A 24,960-nucleotide genomic window follows, 5' to 3' on the forward strand; every position below is an offset into this window, starting at 1 on the left:
TTACAGCTTGAATATACAACGTTTGGAATAAACTAGTTTTCATGCTGTATAGACTTATAGAAATGTATAAATTTAAATAAAATTCGGGGTTCTTACCTTCGATCGAATGTTGAGCTTGACGCCATCTTGAAAATCCAGGTCTCTGGCGCGCAGGCGTGCTCACGTGTTGCATGACGACATTCTCATAGTCATTAATATCTACATTTTATAATACAAGCCGCCAACAAAATAACGGAAGCGAAGGTTGAGAAAGAGAAATTATTATGCCATAACTTTGACTTTGTATTTTATAAGCATATCCTTTTCTGTCATAATTATGACTTGGCCAAAGTAATAATATTGCCAATGTGTTATTCAAAGGCTTTTGTCATTTTATAGACTACTGAGTGGTCTAGTTAGTAAGAAATCTGCTTCCAGGTCATAGCATCGCGGGTTCTAATCCCAACTAAATGTTGCAGTTTTTTTTGCCAAAACTTTTAGAAAGTGCTAAATAAAGTGCAGAAAAACCAAACCAAAATAACTATTATTTTGTTACTTTATGATTTTACCCTTTAGGCCTTCACCCATACACGAATAAAAGACATTTATTTTGCAAACCCATTTCATTGACTTTTGTTGAAGCGGGATAATTCGCATTGCACTATATAATTGTATGGGTCTCTTTATTAAACCGTAGCTCGTACACAATTCCTGCCTTTTGATTGGTTTGAAGTTGCACGTCACATGATTTGTACTATTTTTAATGGCTGCAACAGCAGTTTCGTGGTACCTGGTTGAGTACGTCTATATTAATTACAGATGTTTGCGGTAGAAATCTCATCTCATAGTGTTGATTCTGATAGAACCAGTGGATAAACGACTCTCAACGTTTCGATCAGTATGCTCTGATCGACTCCAAGACGTATTGCAACACATGGGGCCAATTTCATAAAGCTGATTGCTTTGCTAAGCACACATTGAGTGGGGCACCGGTCACAGAATGTAATTTGGGCTGCTAACCTATTTCTGTTAAGCAATATTTTTCAGTGCTGAGCAAGATTTTTTGCTTACAGGCTTTATGAAATTGAACCCCGATGCTTATATTATACTACCTTAGGGGATTAACTGATAGCTGGGCTTGGATCGCTCGGTTGTGCGCGAAGGCGGGAACAGGAACTAGATAAGCTCGGCTTAGCTTGGTGTGGGATGGTGAATGGTGAAGCGTGTAGGCTGGAGCATAGCTGAGACTAACCTAAGATTAAACCAACAGGGAATGTGAATTGAATCATTTGCGACAACAGGGAAAGTGGTAGAGGTAGTATCCCTGACCTTCCCTTTGTTTATCACAAACTGTTTAAAGGCAGTGGACACTATTGGTAATTACTCAAAATAATTATCAGCATAAAACCTTTCTTGATTACAATGGGAGAGGTTGGTGGTATAAAACATTGTGAGAAACAGCTCCCTCTGAAGTGACATAGTTTGGAGAAAGAAGTAATTTTCCACAAATTTGATTTCGAGACCTCAAGTTTAGAATTTGAGGTCTCGAAATCAATCATATAAAAGCACACAACTTCATGTGACAAGAGTGTTTTTTTCTTTCATTATTATCTCACAACTTCGACGACCGATTGAGCTCAAATTTTCACAGGTTTGTTATTTTATGCATATGTTGAGATACGCTAACTGTGAAAACGAGTCTTTGACAATTACCAATAGTGTCCACTGTCTTTAAGTTCACTGAGCACACTCTCTATAATATACAAACTTTCAGTTGGTTTCAGAACTAAGGACATTTCTTTTATGAATTTATGCCCGAGGAACTGTGCATAATAATTGTATTGACATAAGCCATTATGAGATATGGTGGCTCTTTTCTGTTTACCCGAACTGTGCACTTCTATAGTGTACACCAGAAAGGTATGCCCTTTTTTAGCTCTGATATTTGCAGAAAGTACTATTGTTGCGTCACGCTGTGATACACAGCCTGTGTGCCAATAGTGGACCTTGGATTATAATACAACTGTGTTTAGCTAAAGGCCTATAGGAAGACTTATACACGTCACCTATACGGTGCATTGAATGACTTCGCTATAGTTATAGCCAAAGCTACTAGTTGAACCAGCCATTTCCCAATCTTGACACCGACCAGTGAACACCCTCATACGAAAACAAAATGACGACTTACAAGTTACAGTATTTCGATGGTCGTGGTCGAGGGGAGGTTATTCGCATGCTGCTAAGTTTGGGCGGCAAGAAGTTCGAAGATGTGCGATACAGTATGGCGCAGTGGGGTGATGTAAAGAAAGGTATGTGGTTTTCTCCCTTTAAACACCTTTTGCGTGTGACAGCTCTATGTTCCGACACTCGTGTTCCGACACACCCCTAAAGGCTAATATTCCGAACATGCTTATAGGTTCGGTTAGGGTTTAAACACACTGTGTGTCGGAACACTTGGTGTCGGAACATCAAAGCTATAGGGGTATCAGAACATGGGTGTCGGAACACAGGTGTGTCGGATCATCGATGTGTCGAACCACGTGTAACAATTGATTTACTTTAAGAAAATTAATGCTGCAACCCATTTCACTTGTTGGAGTATACTGTTGTAACTATAATGTTTAACTGCTTAAGAAAGAGTGAGCCTGACGCGAACGCTGATTTTGATATAGGGCATTAATTTGCTTGCAAAAGGCCATATAAACAAATAAAATATAAAAAAACGTTGAACGTCTCCGCCCGCTTCCCTTTAGAGGCTGCCTCCTTTTCGGTCTGACGAAGAACATACCTTTTGAAATAGCCCAGGCGGTTGTTTTTAAAAATGGGGGCTACTAAAAAAAAAATATATATATTATGCTATAATTATTCATGTATTATTGTTATACAGATCTACCGCTTGCACAACTGCCCATACTACACGTTGACGGCAAACCACTCCTTGATAGTTCGGCCATTTCTTCTTATTTGGCAAGAGAGTTTGGTATGTATCATAAACCAGTGCATCTTACATGGGTTAATTTCATTAAACTGTTAAGCAGAAAATTCTTTCTTTGCTAAGCAAAAACAAGAATAGCTGAGCAAAAAAAAAAGAACAGTGGGGCACCAGTTCTAACCTTGTAAACTATATCGAGTTTTTGGCTGGTGATCATAATCTGTTGAGTATTATTCGTGTGTGCTTAGCAAGTTTTTACGCAAACAGGCTTTGAAGGGTCTACGTACTTTTTGTAGGAAAAAAAACCAATGTCTACAGATTTGTATATAAAGTGATAGAAAGCTTCCCTGAAAGTAGTACTCGCTGAGGTGCTATAGTTTTTGAGAAATGGGTAAAACAATATCATGAACATAGTTTTCGTCTCAGTGATCATGAGACGAAAATTATTTTAGCATGTAAAAACGCATTTTCATGACATTGTTTAACTGATTCCTCAAAAACTACAGCACCTCAGCAACTAATATTTTAGGCTTTCTATCTATCACTATCTTCAAACGGTGTAAGTTTAATGTAAATCTGTGGACATTATGTTTTGTGTCACAAAAAAGTACCCAAATCTTTTAGGCCTTGGAAATAAAAGGCCGTGAGGCGGAAAATACAGCTTTACAAATGGTTTTGCAAACATTGAGTTGTCTGTATGCTATCAGGCATCGATAACACAGACCCTTTCGCAAATACTGGGGCGCGCGCGTAAAGCTTGGAATTAGGTGCATTGTGGTCTAGCTGGTATCCAAATTTGATCCATATCTATCCCACAATGCACCTCATTCCGCAGTCTGCGCTTGCGCATTGGTATTTGCAATAAGGTCTATTGACACCATACAATTCTTTGAACTTCAATTAGTATCGAAAACCAGGGGTCATAACTTAAGATATTCAATAGCAGGTCACGTCTTAGAGTCTTAGAGTTTTTCTCCCAGCTTGTTATAAATAACTGGACCAGCTTACCCTCTCAACTAATTAGTGCTAAATTACTGAACATTTTCAAGAGTTTGCTCAACAAACATTGGGCCAACATTCCAATGAAATTCGAGAACTGGTGTGACACTTTCTCTCATCACCAAGCGTATTATTTCATGAGTCTTAACTTAATAGTTTTTCTAATTCAACAAACTTAATTCTTTTTAAACTAATTAAATAAATGAATTTAAATTTTATAATATATTATATAATATACATACATAAAATAAAATAAAATAAAATAAAAATTAAAAATAAAAAAACAATAGAAAAAAAAATAAAAAATTGAAGTCTAACTTCAGAGCCCGACGTTCCGTAAGTATTAGTCAGTATTTCGCAAGTATTCCGTAAGTAAAAGATTTAACCAAAATTATTATTCTTCATTCAAGTCAAATCTTTGTCTTTCAGGATACTACGGCAGTAACAATTGGGAGGCCGCGCTGATTGACCAAGTTGTGGGCGTAATAATCGATCTGTGGACCCCTCTTGTCATGACAATATTCCTCCCAGACGAAGCAGCTCAGGTAAACACTTGAAAAAAATACTTTAAAGGAGAATAGTAATCGTAAGCGCAGAATTCGTTGGTAAGCACAGGCATGAAATTGGGCCTAGATATGATATTGCATCTTTATCGACAAAGTGGATTCGTTTAACATTAACAGTAGATTTGTTTATGCCAATTTGTTTTGTATCTCTTATTATTTTCTTAGTTAGCAAAACAGAAGGAGATCTTTGATGGGAAGGCACACGGTTTTCTGAAGTTTCTTGAAGATGCACTGTGTAAGAATAAAGAGGGAGATGGGTTCTTCGTTGGTGATAAGGTAACTACGTCAAAAGGAGAATCCTTTTTTAACATACCTGGGGCCATTTTCAAAACATTGCTTAAACCAATATCTGCTAAGCACAAATACGCAGATTTTCTTGGTTGACATATTGTGCTTGAGCAGCTCTTTGAAATTGGCTAACCATGTGTGGTTGTGGTTTTACATAAGTTTGACAACGCCGACCTATGACATATCATTACCAGGGACCATTACGTGATTTATTATTGCCTGATATAGAAAACACAGTGACTTTTATTAACCGATTGAGGGCGCATCTATGAGGTCCTGGGCAGCTCTGGTCCTCTGGGTGAAATCTAAGCGGAAAATACTGCTTGACAAATTTCTATGCTAAGCAAATATTTAGTCGGGAACCAGCCAGAAATTTGCAAACTGAATTCAATTTGGACAGGTCACCTGTTCCTGATAAGCAATAATATGCTGTGCTTAGCGAGTGCTTACAGGCTTTATGAAAATGGGCCATGATGAACAACTATCACTGATGGTGTTAAATTAAACACTGTATTTTGGTTTCATTTTTATGTTGACAGATCTCTCTTGCTGATCTAAACTTCCACACCTCATGGGAAACTCTGCAGAATCTAAAATACACCGAAAAGAACTTGGATAAATACCCCAAGTTAGCGGCCCTTCAAGCTCGCCTCTCGGCCGATAAAGACCTATCGGGATATCTAGCTGCAAGGCCAAAGCATAACGTTTAGACTTACTTCTTGGGAGCAGTCATCATGAACACAGGAATTACTGGACTGTTGAATCGACACTGTTAACTGGTTACAGTGAAATCGAACACAATCAAATATCTCAAAATGGCGAAACTTTTTAAGTAATGTCCTTTTTTACCTAAAGGTTATTCGAGTATTCATAGGAGGCCTATCGGTGACCAAAGTGCAGGGCATTGTCAATAAGATAACCATGACCTAAGCTTTGGATTTTCTTTTGTGAAAGTGTTCATGTGACTGTGCACGGAATTGTGACCACGCGAAACTACGACTTCGGCTTTGGGCTTTGGCTCCGTCAGAAAACGCGCTTTCCTTGTGAAAGAAGCCCAAGACCAAACAAAGCCGCTTTTAAAGGAACACGTTGCCTTGGATCGGACGAGTTGGTCTATAAAAAGTGTTTATAACCGTTTCTTACAAATGCATAATGGTTGGAAAGATGTTTTAAAAGTAGAATACAATGATCCACATAAGTTTGCCTCAAACCTGCAGGGTTTTCCTTTTACTGTGCTAACTAACACGGTCGGCCATTTATGGGAGTCAAAAATTTGACTCCCATAAATGGCCGACCGTGTTAGTCGACGAGGTAACAGGAAAACCGTGCAATTTCGAGGCATGTCTGTGTGGATCATTGTATTCTACTTTTACAACATCTTTGTATACCCAGTGCATTTTATAAAAAACGGTTACAAACGCTTTTCAAGACCAACACGACCGATCCAAGGCAACGTGTTCCTTTAAGTAAAGGGCGTGAACGTTCACATTATTACTGAGTGAGAGAGTCCATTTTATACTGGTGTTTACAATTTCGAACTTCTTCCTTAGTGACTGCCATGAGCAGGTGATACATGTAATGTTATGGGTTTTTTTTACATAGCAGCTGAAGAACGTCATAAAGATGGGGCAAGAACATGCAACAATCAGTTTATTTTTTCTTCGGGTCTTTGTTACAGATTTAAAATTGTCACCATAATTTTATTGATATCTAATGATAATCAAAATTTGCATTTCATAAACATACAAAACAAAATTGCAGAATTAGTATCATAATTATGTTATGTTTGTATTAGCAAACTAGTATCAATACTAAACCGCAAGTACATACAATAAGAACAGTAAAGAAAACAAAATCATGCACATACTAGGAGAGAGAAGAAAAAAACTTCGTTATTCATAAAACAAGGCAAAAACAAGCGTATAAATAAATTACTTTATTTTTGCAAACTCAATTATTGCCAAGTCTGTTTTATTTCGACTAAAATGATTTATTGTTCTCTTCAGTAACATTGTTTTGTCCAAACTTCTGTTCATCTAATGACGACGTCATCATGACGTATAGAGTGTGGTCTTGATGTTGCAGTTCAACTTGCAGTTTAATTGTGTAGTTTTTTTGCTGCAGAGACAAGATTGAAGAAATACAGAAATGGTATTTCATGGATACTGTAACTTTGCTTTTCAGGCCGATTGTGCAAACACTGTTTACAATAACCAAAGATTATAGAGCGCCGTAGGCGCAAGATGCGGAACTCGGGCTGACATGTGAAATCCCACTGGACGCCATTTCGGCGCCTTCGGCGCTCTATAATCTTTACCATAACTAATACGCAACGGTTACTTCTAGGAAGAAAAAAGGTTGTCATCCACACCTAGTAATAACGTTTTGGAGATGAATATTTCCATTGATGATGCCGGCCTCTGTGACGTCAAGTTGCTTCACTCACATCTGAGGTCAGAATAAGAGTCGGCTTTTTATTTGAAAGTCGTCCAAATTGGTTTCCTATTATCTTGGGCTGCGACATCAAGTTTGGAGCAGTGTTTTACACAGTGTTTCCAATATCAAACGGAGCCTGGCGCCAGAGCCGGCCAGAGCCAACGCCGAGGTTTGGGAAATGCCCGTACATTACACGTTGTTTCCCGTCCTTGGCGCTTTCAAATTATCACTCATAAAATTAATGGCAATAAAAACTTACTTATAGTTAAAATAACAATAGTTTTCGATAATGAGCATTTTGTGGATCATTGCACTTCGAAATGTGGCTATGGAAAAATTTGTGTCAGTTTTTATCCCCAAAATCTTGAGTCTGAAAAACATGTCTGTCAGTAACATTACCTACTATAATTCCATAACAACTGCAGGTTTTCGGCGATATCTTTAAAACCTTTCCCATCTTTCGAAATTAAATTTCCACAGGTTAGTTTTACCATACAATATCTACATATTTAAAGTCACCTGGAAGTGGTATTTTTTCAAAATAAAGCTTTTGTCACTAGTATATGTGTTTTGATGAGTGGAGTGTGAATAAACAGTTAGCTAAGGTTTTATAAAAATCAGTTCTTATGTTATTTACAAATTTAAGAGTAGACCACGACCCGAGAGGGCGCTGTTCGTGACGTCAATCGAGGCAGACTTTGCCTGTAATGCGTAGAGTAAACACAATTGCAAAGTACATGTACATGTACGGACCAAATCGTGAGTTTGTTCGTTTCACAAAAAAAAAAAAAATTGTTCACAAAAGGGGTAGGCGGAGCCCCCCAAACAACTTTATATATTTTTTAAACATATGAATCGTGACAAACAATTACTAAAAAAATTGTTTTATTGTTTGTAAGCATATACTCTTAAGTTTGAAAGAAAAAAAAATCTATTTCCAGGTGACTTTAAAAGGTTTAAATATTCGACCAGAACGGTTATCACGTGTTAGATAGCTTGATCAATTGGTGAACGTCCAACACCCAAACGTTTGTTCGGTGTTCAACATTGACGGCTATATCGTTGCGGCTAATGGGTTCCGCTTTGACAACAAGCTTCAACGTTGTTATAATATGACGATTGCTAAAATTGCCACATATTGCTGAGTAAAACTGTTCAACCCACATCCTCTTAAAGACACTGGACGCTATTGTCACTTGGTGTATCCTAACATATGAATAAAATAACGAACCTGTGAAAATGTTGGCTCAATTGGTCATCGAATTTGCAAGAGAATAATGAAATCAAAAACACCCATGTTGTATGCAATACGTTATGTGCTTTCAAATGCGTAATAAAAGGCTTCAGCTGAGGTCTTTTGTTATTTGGGTAAGAAACTACCTCATTCTCAAAAACTATACGTTACTTCAGAGGGAGTCGTTTCTCACATTTGCATTGCTCGTGAACAAGTTAGTTTTTATGCTAACAAATATTCTGAGTAATTACCAATGTGTCCAGTGGTGAATTCTGGGTTAGATTTCACAAAGTATATCATGATTCTTCTAAAGTTTTTTCAGTTGCCATAGTGATTTATTTTGTGGCATCTACACAAAATGGTTTGCTTTAACATCAGATCCAACTTAGTTTAATTGTGAAATCAATTGCTCGTACTAAGTGCACAGTAACTCAGCTATTCCTTTAATAATAATATACAACGATATCAGTTTCTATATAGGTGAATAAATAACAGTTTCTTTAAAGGCAGAGGACACTCTTGGTAATTACTCAAAATGATTACTATCATAAAACCTTTCTTGATTACGAGTAATGGGGAGAGGTTGATGGTATGAAACATTGTGAGAAACGGCTCCCTCTGAAGTGACATAGTTTTCGAGAAATAAGTAATTTTCCACGAATTTGATTTCGAGACCTCACGTTTAGAATTTGAGGTCTCGAAATCAAGCATCAGAAAGCACACCTATTTCATATAAGTTTGGCTGGTAGGCCAACCTGTTTTTGTTGAGCAAGACTTTGTGCTTTAAAGCTTTATGAAGTCGGGCCCTTGCCTAAGAGGTCCAAACCTTTTTAAACTGGTATCGCGTAAATTTACGCAAAAATTGAAAGCAGGGACTGGTTATTAATTTGAATTCAAGAAAATAATTATTAGTAACACCTTAATTTCTGCAAATAATTACTACAAACATTAAAACCTGCCATAGGGTGCTTAAAGGCTTTTGTTTTTAATATTTGGTTGGAAAATATATTTCATGTTCAAGCTTTCATTACAACAAAATTACTGTCTGCAAAATTACTGACTTTGGTTGGAATTTTTGTCTAAAGTGGACAAAGAAATAACGTACAATTTCTGACGCAACTATGTACCTGAACATTGTTGTCAGTTAGATCTTGTTATGATCCGATAAAAACAATTCAATTAGCTTTGTTTTTTTTTTACACTTTTACTTCGGATTTAACTGCGAATCTTTAGGACCATGAAGGCCATGTGAAATGAATGTGAGGTCAAAGGTGATTATGGACGTGGGCTTTAAGGCAGATCTCTGGTGTAAATCATCTATGCAATACTATCCGGAGGACAGTATTGCATACGCCGGTTTTGCGTATGCAATCGCGTCCGCCCGGACGCTGCTGCATATGCAGTTGTGCCGCCCCCGTGCAAAACCGTCCTTGCAGTAAATAAAACGCCCTTGGTCGACGGAACACGTTCGCCATTTTTTGTTTACAAGTGCTTGCCATGTGTTCGCTGCAATCATAAAATAATTATGTGAATATTCTTGCTGCATTACGTAGGTTCAGTGCATGCACGCTCGCGCTTACGCGCGCACATTGTGTACAGTCATGTACATGTCCGCCGGACGGTTTTTCATAGCCCCGGACACGATTGTATGTGCAAAAGTGTCCGGAGCGGACAGTATTGCATGGCGGACACAACTGCATCTGACAACAATTTCTGAATGAGTAATCATCGATACGCCAGACGGCTTGAAAAAGTTATTTTCTATAAGCAACAAATTGAGTTGGGGCACCAGTCACAACAATAAGATTTCTGTTCAGCAGTTTTTGTGCTTATCACCATGGAGGTAGGATTAGTGGTGCTCTGGGGGTGTTTTCCAAACCACGGCTTTCGCCCCGGCTCTACCTTAGCGCAGTCATCGACTTTGGTGCAGTGTAAACATTTTGCACGGTGTTTCCAACCTCAAACGCAGCCCGGATCCGAAGCCGGGAGCTCCATCGGACGTTTGAAAATGCACATGGCTGCAGTTTGGTTTCTTCTGCACATTACAATTGCCATCCTCAAAAATCGTCTTAAATTTTATTTTAAGGATGCCCTTTTTTTAATCGATTTCGAAGGGATAAAGCAAAACAATTGCCCCGGCTGAAAAGGCCGCAATTGAAACACGTGAGCCCAGGGGTGAGTCTTGGACCCGAGGTTTCAAGGCACAAGGTATACTGCGACACACCATCCAAATTATAAATTAAATAAATTAAATATTTGATGCGGGCTTTTCGGGTTTGCGTTTCGGTCAAAACATAATGTTTAGACATTATTAAAGCCTAGATCGATGTACGCACATGTCACTTTCTCAACCATAGTCGCGCTAAAGTTTGGTATCGGAAAGCTTCCATTACCTTATTATTGTGTAAGTAAAATGGCTGAATGAAAACATGAATTGTACGAAATTACCACATTGCAACGTAACGAACTGAAAAACTATGTAACTGATTAATTGAAAACAAATAAGGCCTATAATTCGATTTGTACAAAATTACAGTTATACATGTCGCAGAAGATTGTTTGTAAAATGTTTTCAAATATCATAAACAATAATTTTATTCATTAAAAAAACACGCTAAAATGTTTTCTTACACGTATTTATATGCATGTAATTGCATCATGGCAAATGGCAAGAAAACGGCTTCCTAATCTCTTTCTAACCATGACACTAAAACAACAACACATTCATTAATGCACGCGCTAGTTTTCGGCACATCAGTCACCGAAATGGAAAGTAGGTCCATTTATCAACCAATCACAAGCCTTATAGTTGCGCGTCTGAAACACCTGTGTGGTACTGTAAACCAATCACAAGCCTTAGTCGCGCGTCTGCAGCACCTGTGGTCATGTTGCAATACGTGCGCTTTCTCCATCTTATCACAACAACGTGCAAACAAACAAATTCTTTCGCCCAATTTCATCAAGCCGAGTATTTTTATCAACCAATCACAGGCCTTAGTTGCGCGTCTCAACAAGCCTTAGTTGCGCGTCTCAAACACCTTGTGTTACTATTAACCAATCACAAGCCTTAGTTGTGCGACTCAAACACCGGTGGTCATTTTGCAATACGTGCATTTTCTCCACTAACTTTATATCACAGCAAGTTGCAATTAAACAAATACATTCGTCCAATGTTATAATGCAAAGTGCTACTATCAACCAATCACAAGCCTTATGTTGCGCGTCTCAAACACCTGTTTTTATTCCGTAATACGCGCACTTTCTCCATCACAACAACCTTGCATGATAAACAAACAATCATCCAATGTCATTATGCCGAGTGTTGAATTGTCATTATAATTAGGCTACTTCACGGCAAATCAAAATGCAAAGTCACGAAGGGCAATTTCCAGGCGACTTGGAGGCAACCAACTGCATGCGCTGTAAGGGGAACATTTCGTATTTCTGTAACTCACTTTCGTAAACATAGAATTTCAATGGAGATTGCCTACGAGGAACTGTTTTCTGTACGCTACTTTGTTTATAAAAAAAAATCATTTACGTGCCTTTCGAACACTGCACTATTTTAACTGACTGAGTTGGTCTAGTGGCAGAACTGTTTGCCTCTGGAGTAGGAGGACCCTGGTTCAAATCCCAGGTGAAGTCTACAATTTTGTTGTTACAACTTAGATTTCAAAATTTGTTGGGGGACGGAAATTTATTAGTAGTATTTTTCCAGGATATTTTAACTGACTGAGTTGGTCTAGTGGCAGAACTGTTTCCCTCTGGAGTAGGAGGTCCCTGGTTCAAATCCCAGGTGAGGTCTGCAATTTTGTTGTTACAACTTAGATTTCAAAATTTGTTGGGGGACGGAAATTTATTAGTAGTATTTTTCCAGGATATTTTAACTGACTGAGTTGGTCTAGTGGCAGAACTGTTTCCCTCTGGAGTAGGAGGTCCCTGGTTCAAATCCCAGGTGAGGTCTGCAATTTTGTTGTTACAACTTAGATTTCAAAATTTGTTGGGGGACGGAAATTTATTAGTAGGATTTTTTCAGAATATTTTAACTGACCGAGTTGGTCTAGTGGTAGAACTGTTTGCCTCCGGAGTTGGAGGTCCCTTGTTCAAATCCCAGGTGATGTCTACAATTTTGTTGTTACAACTTAGATTTCAAAATTTGTTGGGGGACGGCAATTTATTAGTAGGATTTTTCCAAGATACTTTAACTGACTGAGTTGGTCTAGTGGTAGAACTGTTTGCCTCCGGAGTTGGAGGTCCCTGGTTCAAATCCCAGGTGAGGTCTGTAATTTTGTTGTTACAACTTAGGTTTCAAAATTTGTTGGGGAACGGAAATTTATTAGTAGGATTTTTCCAGGATATTTTAACTGACCGAGTTGGTATAGTGGTAGAACTGTTTGCCTCTGGAGTCTGAGGTCCCTGGTACAAATCCCAGTTGAGGTATACCGTTTTGTTATTACAACTTAGATTTCAAAATTTGTTGAAGGACGAAAATTTATTAGTAGGATTTTTCCAGGATATTTTAACTCACCGTGTTGGTCTAGTGGTAAAACTGTTTGCCTCCGGAGTTGGAGGTCCCTTGTTCAAATCCCAGGTGATGTCTACAATTTTGTTGTTACAACTTAGATTTCAAAATTTGTTGGGGGACGGAAATTTATTAGTAGTATTTTTCCAGGATATTTTAACTGACTGAGTTGGTCTAGTGGCAGAACTGTTTCCCTCTGGAGTAGGAGGTCCCTGGTTCAAATCCCAGGTGAGGTCTACAATTTTGTTGTTACAACTTAGATTTCAAAATTTGTTGGGGGACGGAAATTTATTAGTAGGATTTTTCAGGATATTTTAACTGACCGAGTTGGTCTAGTGGTAGAACTGTTTGCCTCCGGAGTTGGAGGTCCCTTGTTCAAATCCCAGGTGATGTCTACAATTTTGTTGTTACAACTTAGATTTCAAAATTTGTTGGGGGACGGCAATTTATTAGTAGGATTTTTCCAAGATACTTTAACTGACTGAGTTGGTCTAGTGGCAGAACTGTTTCCCTCTGGAGTAGGAGGTCCCTGGTTCAAATCCCAGGTGAGGTCTACAATTTTGTTGTTACAACTTAGATTTCAAAATTTGTTGGGGGACGGAAATTTATTAGTAGGATTTTTCCAGGATATTTTAACTGACTGAGTTGGTCTAGTGGTAGAACTGTTTGCCTCTGGAGTAGGAGGTCCCTGGTTCAAATCCCAGGTGAGGTCTGCAATTTTGTTGTTACAACTTAGATTTCAAAATTTGTTGGGGGACGGAAATTTATTAGTAGGATTTTTTCAGAATATTTTAACTGACCGAGTTGGTCTAGTGGTAGAACTGTTTGCCTCCGGAGTTGGAGGTCCCTGGTTCAAATCCCAGGTGATGTCTACAATTTTGTTGTTACAACTTAGATTTCAAAATTTGTTGGGGGACGGAAATTTATTAGTAGGATTTTCCAAGATATTTTAACTGACTGAGTTGGTCTAGTGGTAGAACTGTTTGCCTCCGGAGTTGGAGGTCCCTGGTTCAAATCCCAGGTGAGGTCTGTAATTTTGTTGTTACAACTTAGGTTTCAAAATTTGTTGGGGAACGGAAATTTATTAGTAGGATTTTTCCAGGATATTTTAACTGACCGAGTTGGTCTAGTGGTAGAACTGTTTGCCTCTGGAGTCTGAGGTCCCTGGTTCAAATCCCAGGTGAGGTATACCGTTTTGTTATTACAACTTAGATTTCAAAATTTGTTGAGGGACGGAAATTTATTAGTAGGATTTTTCCAGGATATTTTAACTCACCGTGTTGGTCTAGTGGTAGAACTGTTTGCCTCCGGAGTTGGAGGTCCCTTGTTCAAATCCCAGGTGATGTCTACAATTTTGTTGTTACAACTTAGATTTCAAAATTTGTTGGGGGACGGCAATTTATTAGTAGGATTTTTCCAAGATACTTTAACTGACCGAGTTGGTCTAGTGGTATAACTGTTTGCCTCCGGAGTTGGAGGTCCCTGGTTCAAATCCCAGGCGAGGTCTACAATTTTGTTGTTACAACTTAGATTTCAAAATTTGTTGGGGGACGGAAATTTATTAGTAGGATTTTCCAGGATATTTTAACTGACCGAGTTGGTCTAGTGGTAGAACTGTTTGCCTCTGGAGTAGGAGATCCCTGGTTCAAATCCCAGGTGAGGTTTGCAATTTTGTTGTTACAACTTAGATTTCTAAATTTGTTGGGGGACGGAAATTTATTAGTAGGATTTTCCAGGATATTTTAACTGACCGAGTTGGTCTAGTGGTAGAACTGTTTGCCTCTGGAGTAGGAGGTCCCTGGTTAAAATCCCAGGTGAGGTGAACAATTTTGTTGTTACAGCTTAGATTTCAAAATTTGTTGGGGGACGGAAATTTATTAGTAGGATTTTTCCAGGATATTTTAACTGACCGAGTTGGTCTAGTGGTAGAACTGGTGCCTCCGGAGTTGGAGGTCTCTGGTTCAAATCCCTGGTGAGGTCTACAATTTTGTTGTTACAACTTAGATTTCAAAATTTGTTGGGGGACGGAAATTTATTAGTAGATTTTCCAGGATATTTTAACTGACCGAGTTGGTCTAGTGTTACAACTGTTTGCCTCCGGAGTAGGAGGTCCCTGGTTCAAATCCCAGGTGTACAATTTTGTTGTTAAAACGTAGATTTCAAAATTTGTTGGGGGACGGAAATTTATTAGTAGGATTTTTTCAGGATATTTTAACTGACTGACTGAGTTGGTCTAATGGCAGAACTGTTTGACTCTGGAGTAGGAGGTCCCTGGTTCAAATCCCAGGTGAGGTCTACAATTTTGTTGTTACAACTTAGATTTCAAAATTTGTTGGGGGACGGAAATTTATTAGTAGGATTTTCCAGGATATTTTAACTGACCGAGTTGGTCTAGTGGTAGAACTGTTTGCCTCTGGAGTAGGAGGTCCCTGGTTCAAATCCCAGGTGAGGTCTACAATTTTGTTGTTACAACTTAGATTTCAAAATTTGTTGGGGGACGGAAATTTATTAGTAGGATTTTTCCAGGATATTTTAACTGACCGAGTTGGTCTAGTGGTAGAACTGTTTGCCTCTGGAGTAGGAGGTCCCTGGTTCAAATCCCAGGTGAGGTCTACAATTTTGTTGTTACAACTTAGATTTCAAAATTTGTTGAGGGGACGGAAATTTATTAGTAGGATTTTTCCAGGATATTTTAACTGACCGAGTTGGTCTAGTGGTAGAACTGTTTGCCTCTGGAGTCGGAGGTCCCTGGTTCAAATCCCAGGTGACGTCTACAATTTTGTTGTTACAACTTAGATTTCAAAATTTGTTGGGTGACGGAAATTTATTAGTAGGATTTTTCCAGGATATTTTAACTGACCGAGTTGGTCTAGTGGTAGAACTGTTTGCCTCCGGAGTCGGAGGACCCTGGTTCAAATCCCAGGTGAGGTCTACAATTTTGTTGTTACAACTTAGATTTCTAAATTTGTTGGGGGACGGAAATTTATTAGTAGGATTTTCCAGGATATTTTAACTGACCGAGTTGGTCTAGTGGTAGAACTGTTTGCCTCTGGAGTAGGAGGACCCTGGTTAAAATCCCAGGTGAGGTCTACAATTTTGTTGTTACAACTTAGATTTCAAAATTTGTTGGGGGACGGAAATTTATTAGTAGGATTTTTCCAGGATATTTTAACTGACCGAGTTGGTCTAGTGGTAGAACTGTTTGCCTCCGGAGTTGGAGGTCTCTGGTTCAAATCCCTGGTGAGGTCTACAATTTTGTTGTTACAACTTAGATTTCAAAATTTGTTGGGGGACGGAAATTTATTAGTAGGATTTTCCAGGATATTTTAACTGACCGAGTTGGTCTAGTGGTAGAACTGTTTGCCTCCGGAGTAGGAGGTCCCTGGTTCAAATCCCAGGTGAGGTCTACAATTTTGTTGTTACAACTTAGATTTCAAAATTTGTTGGGGGACGGAAATTTATTAGTAGGATTTTTCAGGATATTTTAACTGACCGAGTTGGTCTAGTGGTAGAACTGTTTGCCTCTGGAGTAGGAGGTCCCTGGTTCAAATCCCAGGTGAGGTCTACAATTTTGTTGTTACAACTTAGATTTCAAAATTTGTTGGGGGACGGAAATTTATTAGTAGGATTTTCCAGGATATTTTAACTGACCGAGTTGGTCTAGTGGTAGAACTGTTTGCCTCTGGAGTAGGAGGTCCCTGGTTCAAATCCCAGGTGAGGTCTACAATTTTGTTGTTACAACTTAGATTTCAAAATTTGTTGGGGGACGGAAATTTATTAGTAGGATTTTTCCAGGATATTTTAACTGACCGAGTTGGTCTAGTGGTAGAACTGTTTGCCTCTGGAGTAGGAGGTCCCTGGTTCAAATCCCAGGTGAGGTCTACAATTTGTTGTTACAACTTAGATTTCAAAATTTGTTGAGGGGACGGAAATTTATGAGTAGGATTTTTCCAGGATATTTTAACTGACCGAGTTGGTCTAGTGGTAGAACTGTTTGCCTCTGGAGTCGGAGGTCCCTGGTTCAAATCCCAGGTGAGGTCTACAATTTTGTTGTTACAACTTAGATTTCAAAATTTGTTGGGGGACGGAAATTTATTAGTAGGATTTTTCCAGGATATTTTAACTGACCGAGTTGGTCTAGTGGTAGAACTGTTTGCCTCCGGAGTCGGAGGTCCCTGGTTCAAATCCCAGGTGAGGTCTACAATTTTGTTGTTACAACTTAGATTTCTAAATTTGTTGGGGGACGGAAATTTATTAGTAGGATTTTTCCAGGATATTTTAACTGACCGAGTTGGTCTAGTGGTAGAACTGTTTGCCTCTGGAGTAGGAGGTCCCTGGTTCAAATCCCAGGTGAGGTCTACAATTTTGTTATTACAACTTAGATTTCAAAATTTGTTGGGGGACGGAAATTTATTAGTAGGATTTTTCCAGGATATTTTAACTGACCGAGTTGGTCTAGTGGTAGAACTGTTTGCCTCCGGAGTAGGAGGTCCCTGGTTCAAATCCCAGGTGAGGTCTACAATTTTGTTGTTACAACTTAGATTTCAAAATTTGTTGGGGGACGGAAATTTATTAGTAGGATTTTTCAGAATATTTTAACTGACCGAGTTGGTCTAGTGGTAGAACTGTTTGCCTCCGGAGTTGGAGGTCCCTGGTTCAAATCCCAGGTGAGGTCTACAATTTTGTTGTTACAACTTAGATTTCAAAATTTGTTGGGGACGGAAATTTATTAGTAGGATTTTTCCAGGATATTTTAACTGACCGAGTTGGTCTAGTGGTAGAACTGTTTGCCTCTGGAGTAGGAGGTCCCTGGTTCAAATCCCAGGTGAGGTCTACAATTTTGTTGTTACAACTTAGATTTCAAAATTTGTTGAGGGACGGAAATTTATTAGTAGGATTTTTCCAGGATATTTTAACTGACCGAGTTGGTCTAGTGGTAGAACTGTTTGCCTCTGGAGTAGGAGGTCCCTGGTTCAAATCCCAGGTGAGGTCTACAATTTTGTTGTTACAACTTAGATTTCAAAATTTGTTGGGGGACGGAAATTTATTAGTAGGATTTTTCCAGGATATTTTAACTGACCGAGTTGGTCTAGTGGTAGAACTGTTTGCCTCCGGAGTAGGAGGTCCCTGGTTCAAATCCCAGGTGAGGTCTACAATTTTGTTGTTACAACTTAGATTTCAAAATTTGTTGGGGGACGGAAATTTATTAGTAGGATTTTTCCAGGATATTTTAACTGACCGAGTTGGTCTAGTGGTAGAACTGTTTGCCTCTGGAGTCGGAGGTCCCTGGTTCAAATCCCAGGTGAGGTCTACAATTTTGTTGTTACAACTTAGATTTCAAAATTTGTTGGGGGACGGAAATTTATTAGTAGGATTTTTCCAGGATATTTTAACTGACCGAGTTGGTCTAGTGGTAGAACTGTTTGCCTCCGGAGTAGGAGGTCCCTGGTTCAAATCCCAGGTGAGGTCTACAATTTTGTTGTTACAACTTAGATTTCAAAATTTGTTGGGGGACGGAAATTTATTAGTAGGATTTTTCCAGGATATTTTAACTGACCGAGTTGGTCTAGTGGTAGAACTGTTTGCCTCTGGAGTAGGAGGTCCCTGGTTCAAATCCCAGGTGAGGTCTACAATTTTGTTGTTACAACTTAGATTTCAAAATTTGTTGGGGGACGGAAATTTATTAGTAGGATTTTTCCAGGATATTTTAACTGACCGAGTTGGTCTAGTGGTAGAACTGTTTGCCTCTGGAGTAGGAGGTCCCTGGTTCAAATCCCAGGTGAGGTCTACAATTTTGTTGTTACAACTTAGATTTCAAAATTTGTTGGGGGACGGAAATTTATTAGTAGGATTTTTCCAGGATATTTTAACTGACCGAGTTGGTCTAGTGGTAGAACTGTTTGCCTCCGGAGTAGGAGGTCCCTGGTTCAAATCCCAGGTGAGGTCTACAATTTTGTTGTTACAACTTAGATTTCAAAATTTGTTGGGGGACGGAAATTTATTAGTAGGATTTTTCCAGGATATTTTAACTGACCGAGTTGGTCTAGTGGTAGAACTGTTTGCCTCTGGAGTAGGAGGTCCCTGGTTCAAATCCCAGGTGAGGTCTACAATTTTGTTGTTACAACTTAGATTTCAAAATTTGTTGGGGGACGGAAATTTATTAGTAGGATTTTTCCAGGATATTTTAACTGACCGAGTTGGTCTAGTGGTAGAACTGTTTGCCTCTGGAGTAGGAGGTCCCTGGTTCAAATCCCAGGTGAGGTCTACAATTTTGTTGTTACAACTTAGATTTCAAAATTTGTTGGGGGACGGAAATTTATTAGTAGGATTTTTCCAGGATATTTTAACTGACCGAGTTGGTCTAGTGGTAGAACTGTTTGCCTCCGGAGTTGGAGGTCCCTGGTTCAAATCCCAGGTGAGGTCTACAATTTTGTTGTTACAACTTAGATTTCAAAATTTGTTGGGGGACGGAAATTTATTAGTAGGATTTTTCCAGGATATTTTAACTGACCGAGTTGGTCTAGTGGTAGAACTGTTTGCCTCTGGAGTAGGAGGTCCCTGGTTCAAATCCCAGGTGAGGTCTACAATTTTGTTGTTACAACTTAGATTTCAAAATTTGTTGGGGGACGGAAATTTATTAGTAGGATTTTTCCAGGATATTTTAACTGACCGAGTTGGTCTAGTGGTAGAACTGTTTGCCTCTGGAGTAGGAGGTCCCTGGTTCAAATCCCAGGTGAGGTCTACAATTTTGTTGTTACAACTTAGATTTCTAAATTTGTTGGGGGACGGAAATTTATTAGTAGAATTTTTCCAGGGTATTTTAACTGACCGAGTTGGTCTAGTGGTAGAACTGTTTGCCTCCAATGGAGGTCCCTGGTTCAAATCCCAGGTGAGGTCTACAATTTTGTTGTTACAACTTAGATTTCAAAATTTGTTGGGGGACGGAAATTTATTAGTAGGATTTTCCAGGATATTTTAACTGACCGAGTTGGTCTAGTGGTAGAACTGTTTGCCTCTGGAGTAGGAGGTCCCTGGTTCAAATCCCAGGTGAGGTCTACAATTTTGTTGTTACAACTTAGATTTCAAAATTTGTTGGGGGACGGAAATTTATTAGTAGGATTTTTCAGGATATTTTAACTGACCGAGTTGGTCTAGTGGTAGAACTGTTTGCCTCTGGAGTAGGAGGTCCCTGGTTCAAATCCCAGGTGAGGTCTACAATTTTGTTGTTACAACTTAGATTTCAAAATTTGTTGGGGGACGGAAATTTATTAGTAGGATTTTTCAAGGATATTTTAACTGACCGAGTTGGTCTAGTGGTAGAACTGTTTGCCTCTGGAGTAGGAGGTCCCTGGTTCAAATCCCAGGTGAGGTCTACAATTTTGTTGTTACAACTTAGATTTCAAAATTTGTTGGGGGACGGAAATTTATTAGTAGGATTTTTCCAGGATATTTTAACTGACCGAGTTGGTCTAGTGGTAGAACTGTTTGCCTCTGGAGTAGGAGGTCCCTGGTTCAAATCCCAGGTGAGGTCTACAATTTTGTTGTTACAACTTAGATTTCAAAATTTGTTGGGGGACGGAAATTTATTAGTAGGATTTTTCCAGGATATTTTAACTGACCGAGTTGGTCTAGTGGTAGAACTGTTTGCCTCCGGAGTAGGAGGTCCCTGGTTCAAATCCCAGGTGAGGTCTACAATTTTGTTGTTACAACTTAGGTTTCAAAATTTGTTGGGGGACGGAAATTTATTAGTAGGATTTTTCCAGGATATTTTAACTGACCGAGTTGGTCTAGTGGTAGAACTGTTTGCCTCCGGAGTCGGAGGTCCCTGGTTCAAATCCCAGGTGAGGTCTACAATTTTGTTGTTACAACTTAGATTTCAAAATTTGTTGGGGGACGGAAATTTATTAGTAGGATTTTTCCAGGATATTTTAACTGACCGAGTTGGTCTAGTGGTAGAACTGTTTGCCTCTGGAGTAGGAGGTCCCTGGTTCAAATCCCAGGTGAGGTCTACAATTTTGTTGTTACAACTTAGATTTCAAAATTTGTTGGGGGACGGAAATTTATTAGTAGGATTTTTCCAGGATATTTTAACTGACCGAGTTGGTCTAGTGGTAGAACTGTTTGCCTCGGAGTAGGAGGTCCCTGGTTCAAATCCCAGGTGAGGTCTACAATTTTGTTGTTACAACTTAGATTTCAAAATTTGTTGGGGGACGGAAATTTATTAGTAGGATTTTTCCAGGATATTTTAACTGACCGAGTTGGTCTAGTGGTAGAACTGTTTGCCTCTGGAGTAGGAGGTCCCTGGTTCAAATCCCAGGTGAGGTCTACAATTTTGTTGTTACAACTTAGATTTCAAAATTTGTTGAGGGACGGAAATTTATTAGTAGGATTTTTCCAGGATATTTTAACTGACCGAGTTGGTCTAGTGGTAGAACTGTTTGCCTCTGGAGTCGGAGGTCCCTGGTTCAAATCCCAGGTGAGGTCTACAATTTTGTTGTTACAACTTAGATTTCAAAATTTGTTGGGGGACGGAAATTTATTAGTAGGATTTTTCAAGATATTTTAACTGACCGAGTTGGTCTAGTGGTAGAACTGTTTGCCTCCGGAGTTGGAGGTCCCTGGTTCAAATCCCAGGTGAGGTCTACAATTTTGTTGTTACAACTTAGATTTCAAAATTTGTTGGGGGACGGAAATTTATTAGTAGGATTTTTCCAGGATATTTTAACTGACCGAGTTGGTCTAGTGGTAGAACTGTTTGCCTCTGGAGTAGGAGGTCCCTGGTTCAAATCCCAGGTGAGGTCTACAATTTTGTTGTTACAACTTAGATTTCAAAATTTGTTGGGGGACGGAAATTTATTAGTAGGATTTTTCCAGGATATTTTAACTGACCGAGTTGGTCTAGTGGTAGAACTGTTTGCCTCTGGAGTAGGAGGTCCCTGGTTCAAATCCCAGGTGAGGTCTACAATTTTGTTGTTACAACTTAGATTTCAAAATTTGTTGGGGGACGGAAATTTATTAGTAGGATTTTTCCAGGATATTTTAACTGACCGAGTTGGTCTAGTGGTAGAACTGTTTGCCTCTGGAGTAGGAGGTCCCTGGTTCAAATCCCAGGTGAGGTCTACAATTTTGTTGTTACAACTTAGATTTCAAAATTTGTTGGGGGACGGAAATTTATTAGTAGGATTTTTCCAGGATATTTTAACTGACCGAGTTGGTCTAGTGGTAGAACTGTTTGCCTCCGGAGTAGGAGGTCCCTGGTTCAAATCCCAGGTGAGGTCTACAATTTTGTTGTTACAACTTAGATTTCAAAATTTGTTGGGGGACGGAAATTTATTAGTAGGATTTTTTCAGGATATTTTAACTGACCGAGTTGGTCTAGTGGTAGAACTGTTTGCCTCTGGAGTAGGAGGTCCCTGGTTCAAATCCCAGGTGAGGTCTACAATTTTGTTGTTACAACTTAGATTTCAAAATTTGTTGGGGGACGGAAATTTATTAGTAGGATTTTTCCAGGATATTTTAACTGACCGAGTTGGTCTAGTGGTAGAACTGTTTGCCTCTGGAGTAGGAGGTCCCTGGTTCAAATCCCAGGTGAGGTCTACAATTTTGTTGTTACAACTTAGATTTCAAAATTTGTTGGGGACGGAAATTTATTAGTAGGATTTTTCCAGGATATTTTAACTGACCGAGTTGGTCTAGTGGTAGAACTGTTTGCCTCCGGAGTTGGAGGTCCCTGGTTCAAATCCCAGGTGAGGTCTACAATTTTGTTGTTACAACTTAGATTTCAAAATTTGTTGGGGACGGAAATTTATTAGTAGGATTTTTCCAGGATATTTTAACTGACCGAGTTGGTCTAGTGGTAGAACTGTTTGCCTCCGGAGTAGGAGGTCCCTGGTTCAAATCCCAGGTGAGGTCTACAATTTTGTTGTTACAACTTAGATTTCAAAATTTGTTGGGGGACGGAAATTTATTAGTAGGATTTTTCCAGGATATTTTAACTGACCGAGTTGGTCTAGTGGTAGAACTGTTTGCCTCTGGAGTAGGAGGTCCCTGGTTCAAATCCCAGGTGAGGTCTACAATTTTGTTGTTACAACTTAGATTTCAAAATTTGTTGGGGGACGGAAATTTATTAGTAGGATTTTTCCAGGATATTTTAACTGACCGAGTTGGTCTAGTGGTAGAACTGTTTGCCTCTGGAGTAGGAGGTCCCTGGTTCAAATCCCAGGTGAGGTCTACAATTTTGTTGTTACAACTTAGATTTCAAAATTTGTTGGGGGACGGAAATTTATTAGTAGGATTTTTCCAGGATATTTTAACTGACCGAGTTGGTCTAGTGGTAGAACTGTTTGCCTCTGGAGTAGGAGGTCCCTGGTTCAAATCCCAGGTGAGGTCTACAATTTTGTTGTTACAACTTAGATTTCAAAATTTGTTGGGGGACGGAAATTTATTAGTAGGATTTTCCAGGATATTTTAACTGACCGAGTTGGTCTAGTGGTAGAACTGTTTGCCTCTGGAGTAGGAGGTCCCTGGTTCAAATCCCAGGTGAGGTCTACAATTTTGTTGTTACAACTTAGATTTCAAAATTTGTTGGGGGACGGAAATTTATTAGTAGGATTTTTCCAGATATTTTAACTGACCGAGTTGGTCTAGTGGTAGAACTGTTTGCCTCTGGAGTAGGAGGTCCCTGGTTCAAATCCCAGGTGAGGTCTACAATTTTGTTGTTACAACTTAGATTTCAAAATTTGTTGGGGGACGGAAATTTATTAGTAGGATTTTTCCAGGATATTTTAACTGACCGAGTTGGTCTAGTGGTAGAACTGTTTGCCTCTGGAGTAGGAGGTCCCTGGTTCAAATCCCAGGTGAGGTCTACAATTTTGTTGTTACAACTTAGATTTCAAAATTTGTTGGGGGACGGAAATTTATTAGTAGGATTTTTCCAGGATATTTTAACTGACCGAGTTGGTCTAGTGGTACAACTGTTTGCCTCTGGAGTAGGAGGTCCCTGGTTCAAATCCCAGGTGAGGTCTACAATTTTGTTGTTACAACTTAGATTTCAAAATTTGTTGAGGGACGGAAATTTATTAGTAGGATTTTTCCAGGATATTTTAACTGACCGAGTTGGTCTAGTGGTAGAACTGTTTGCCTCCGGAGTAGGAGGTCCCTGGTTCAAATCCCAGGTGAGGTCTACAATTTTGTTGTTACAACTTAGATTTCAAAATTTGTTGGGGGACGGAAATTTATTAGTAGGATTTTTCCAGGATATTTTAACTGACCGAGTTGGTCTAGTGGTAGAACTGTTTGCCTCTGGAGTAGGAGGTCCCTGGTTCAAATCCCAGGTGAGGTCTACAATTTTGTTGTTACAACTTAGATTTCAAAATTTGTTGGGGGACGGAAATTTATTAGTAGGATTTTTCCAGGATATTTTAACTGACCGAGTTGGTCTAGTGGTAGAACTGTTTGCCTCTGGAGTAGGAGGTCCCTGGTTCAAATCCCAGGTGAGGTCTACAATTTTGTTGTTACAACTTAGATTTCAAAATTTGTTGGGGGACGGAAATTTATTAGTAGGATTTTTCCAGATATTTTAACTGACCGAGTTGGTCTAGTGGTAGAACTGTTTGCCTCCGGAGTTGGAGGTCCCTGGTTCAAATCCCAGGTGAGGTCTACAATTTTGTTGTTACAACTTAGATTTCAAAATTTGTTGGGGGACGGAAATTTATTAGTAGGATTTTTCCAGGATATTTTAACTGACCGAGTTGGTCTAGTGGTAGAACTGTTTGCCTCCGGAGTAGGAGGTCCCTGGTTCAAATCCCAGGTGAGGTCTACAATTTTGTTGTTACAACTTAGATTTCAAAATTTGTTGGGGGACGGAAATTTATTAGTAGGATTTTTCCAGGATATTTTAACTGACCGAGTTGGTCTAGTGGTAGAACTGTTTGCCTCGGAGTAGGAGGTCCCTGGTTCAAATCCCAGGTGAGGTCTACAATTTTGTTGTTACAACTTAGATTTC

General features: G+C 39.2%; 1 protein-coding gene across 1 annotated transcript; it reads left to right on the plus strand.

The window, feature by feature from the left end:
* The first annotated feature begins 2,031 nt into the window (after nucleotides 1-2,031).
* Nucleotides 2,032-5,678, plus strand: LOC117296803 (S-crystallin SL11-like). The gene is made up of 5 exons (XM_033779861.1): nucleotides 2,032-2,288; nucleotides 2,867-2,959; nucleotides 4,340-4,455; nucleotides 4,642-4,752; nucleotides 5,304-5,678. Exons 1-5 carry the CDS (start codon nucleotides 2,156-2,158, stop codon nucleotides 5,472-5,474), a joined length of 624 nt encoding a protein of 207 aa, XP_033635752.1. The 5' UTR covers nucleotides 2,032-2,155; the 3' UTR covers nucleotides 5,475-5,678.
* The last annotated feature ends 19,282 nt before the right edge of the window (nucleotides 5,679-24,960 follow it).

Source organism: Asterias rubens, chromosome 11 (genome assembly GCF_902459465.1).
Source record: "Asterias rubens chromosome 11, eAstRub1.3, whole genome shotgun sequence".
Lineage (NCBI taxonomy): Eukaryota > Metazoa > Echinodermata > Asteroidea > Forcipulatida > Asteriidae > Asterias > Asterias rubens.

What these genes read in the sequence shown, in the direction of transcription:
- LOC117296803 (XM_033779861.1), top strand. Translation starts at nt 2,156, where the DNA reads ATGACGACTTACAAGTTACAGTATTTCGATGGTCGTGGTCGAGGGGAG. An exon ending in GTGGGGTGATGTAAAGAAAG is followed by an intron (nt 2,289 to 2,866) that starts GTATGTGGTTTT and finishes ATTGTTATACAG; the next exon opens with ATCTACCGCTTGCACAACTG. An exon ending in TCCCAGACGAAGCAGCTCAG is followed by an intron (nt 4,456 to 4,641) that starts GTAAACACTTGA and finishes TTATTTTCTTAG; the next exon opens with TTAGCAAAACAGAAGGAGAT.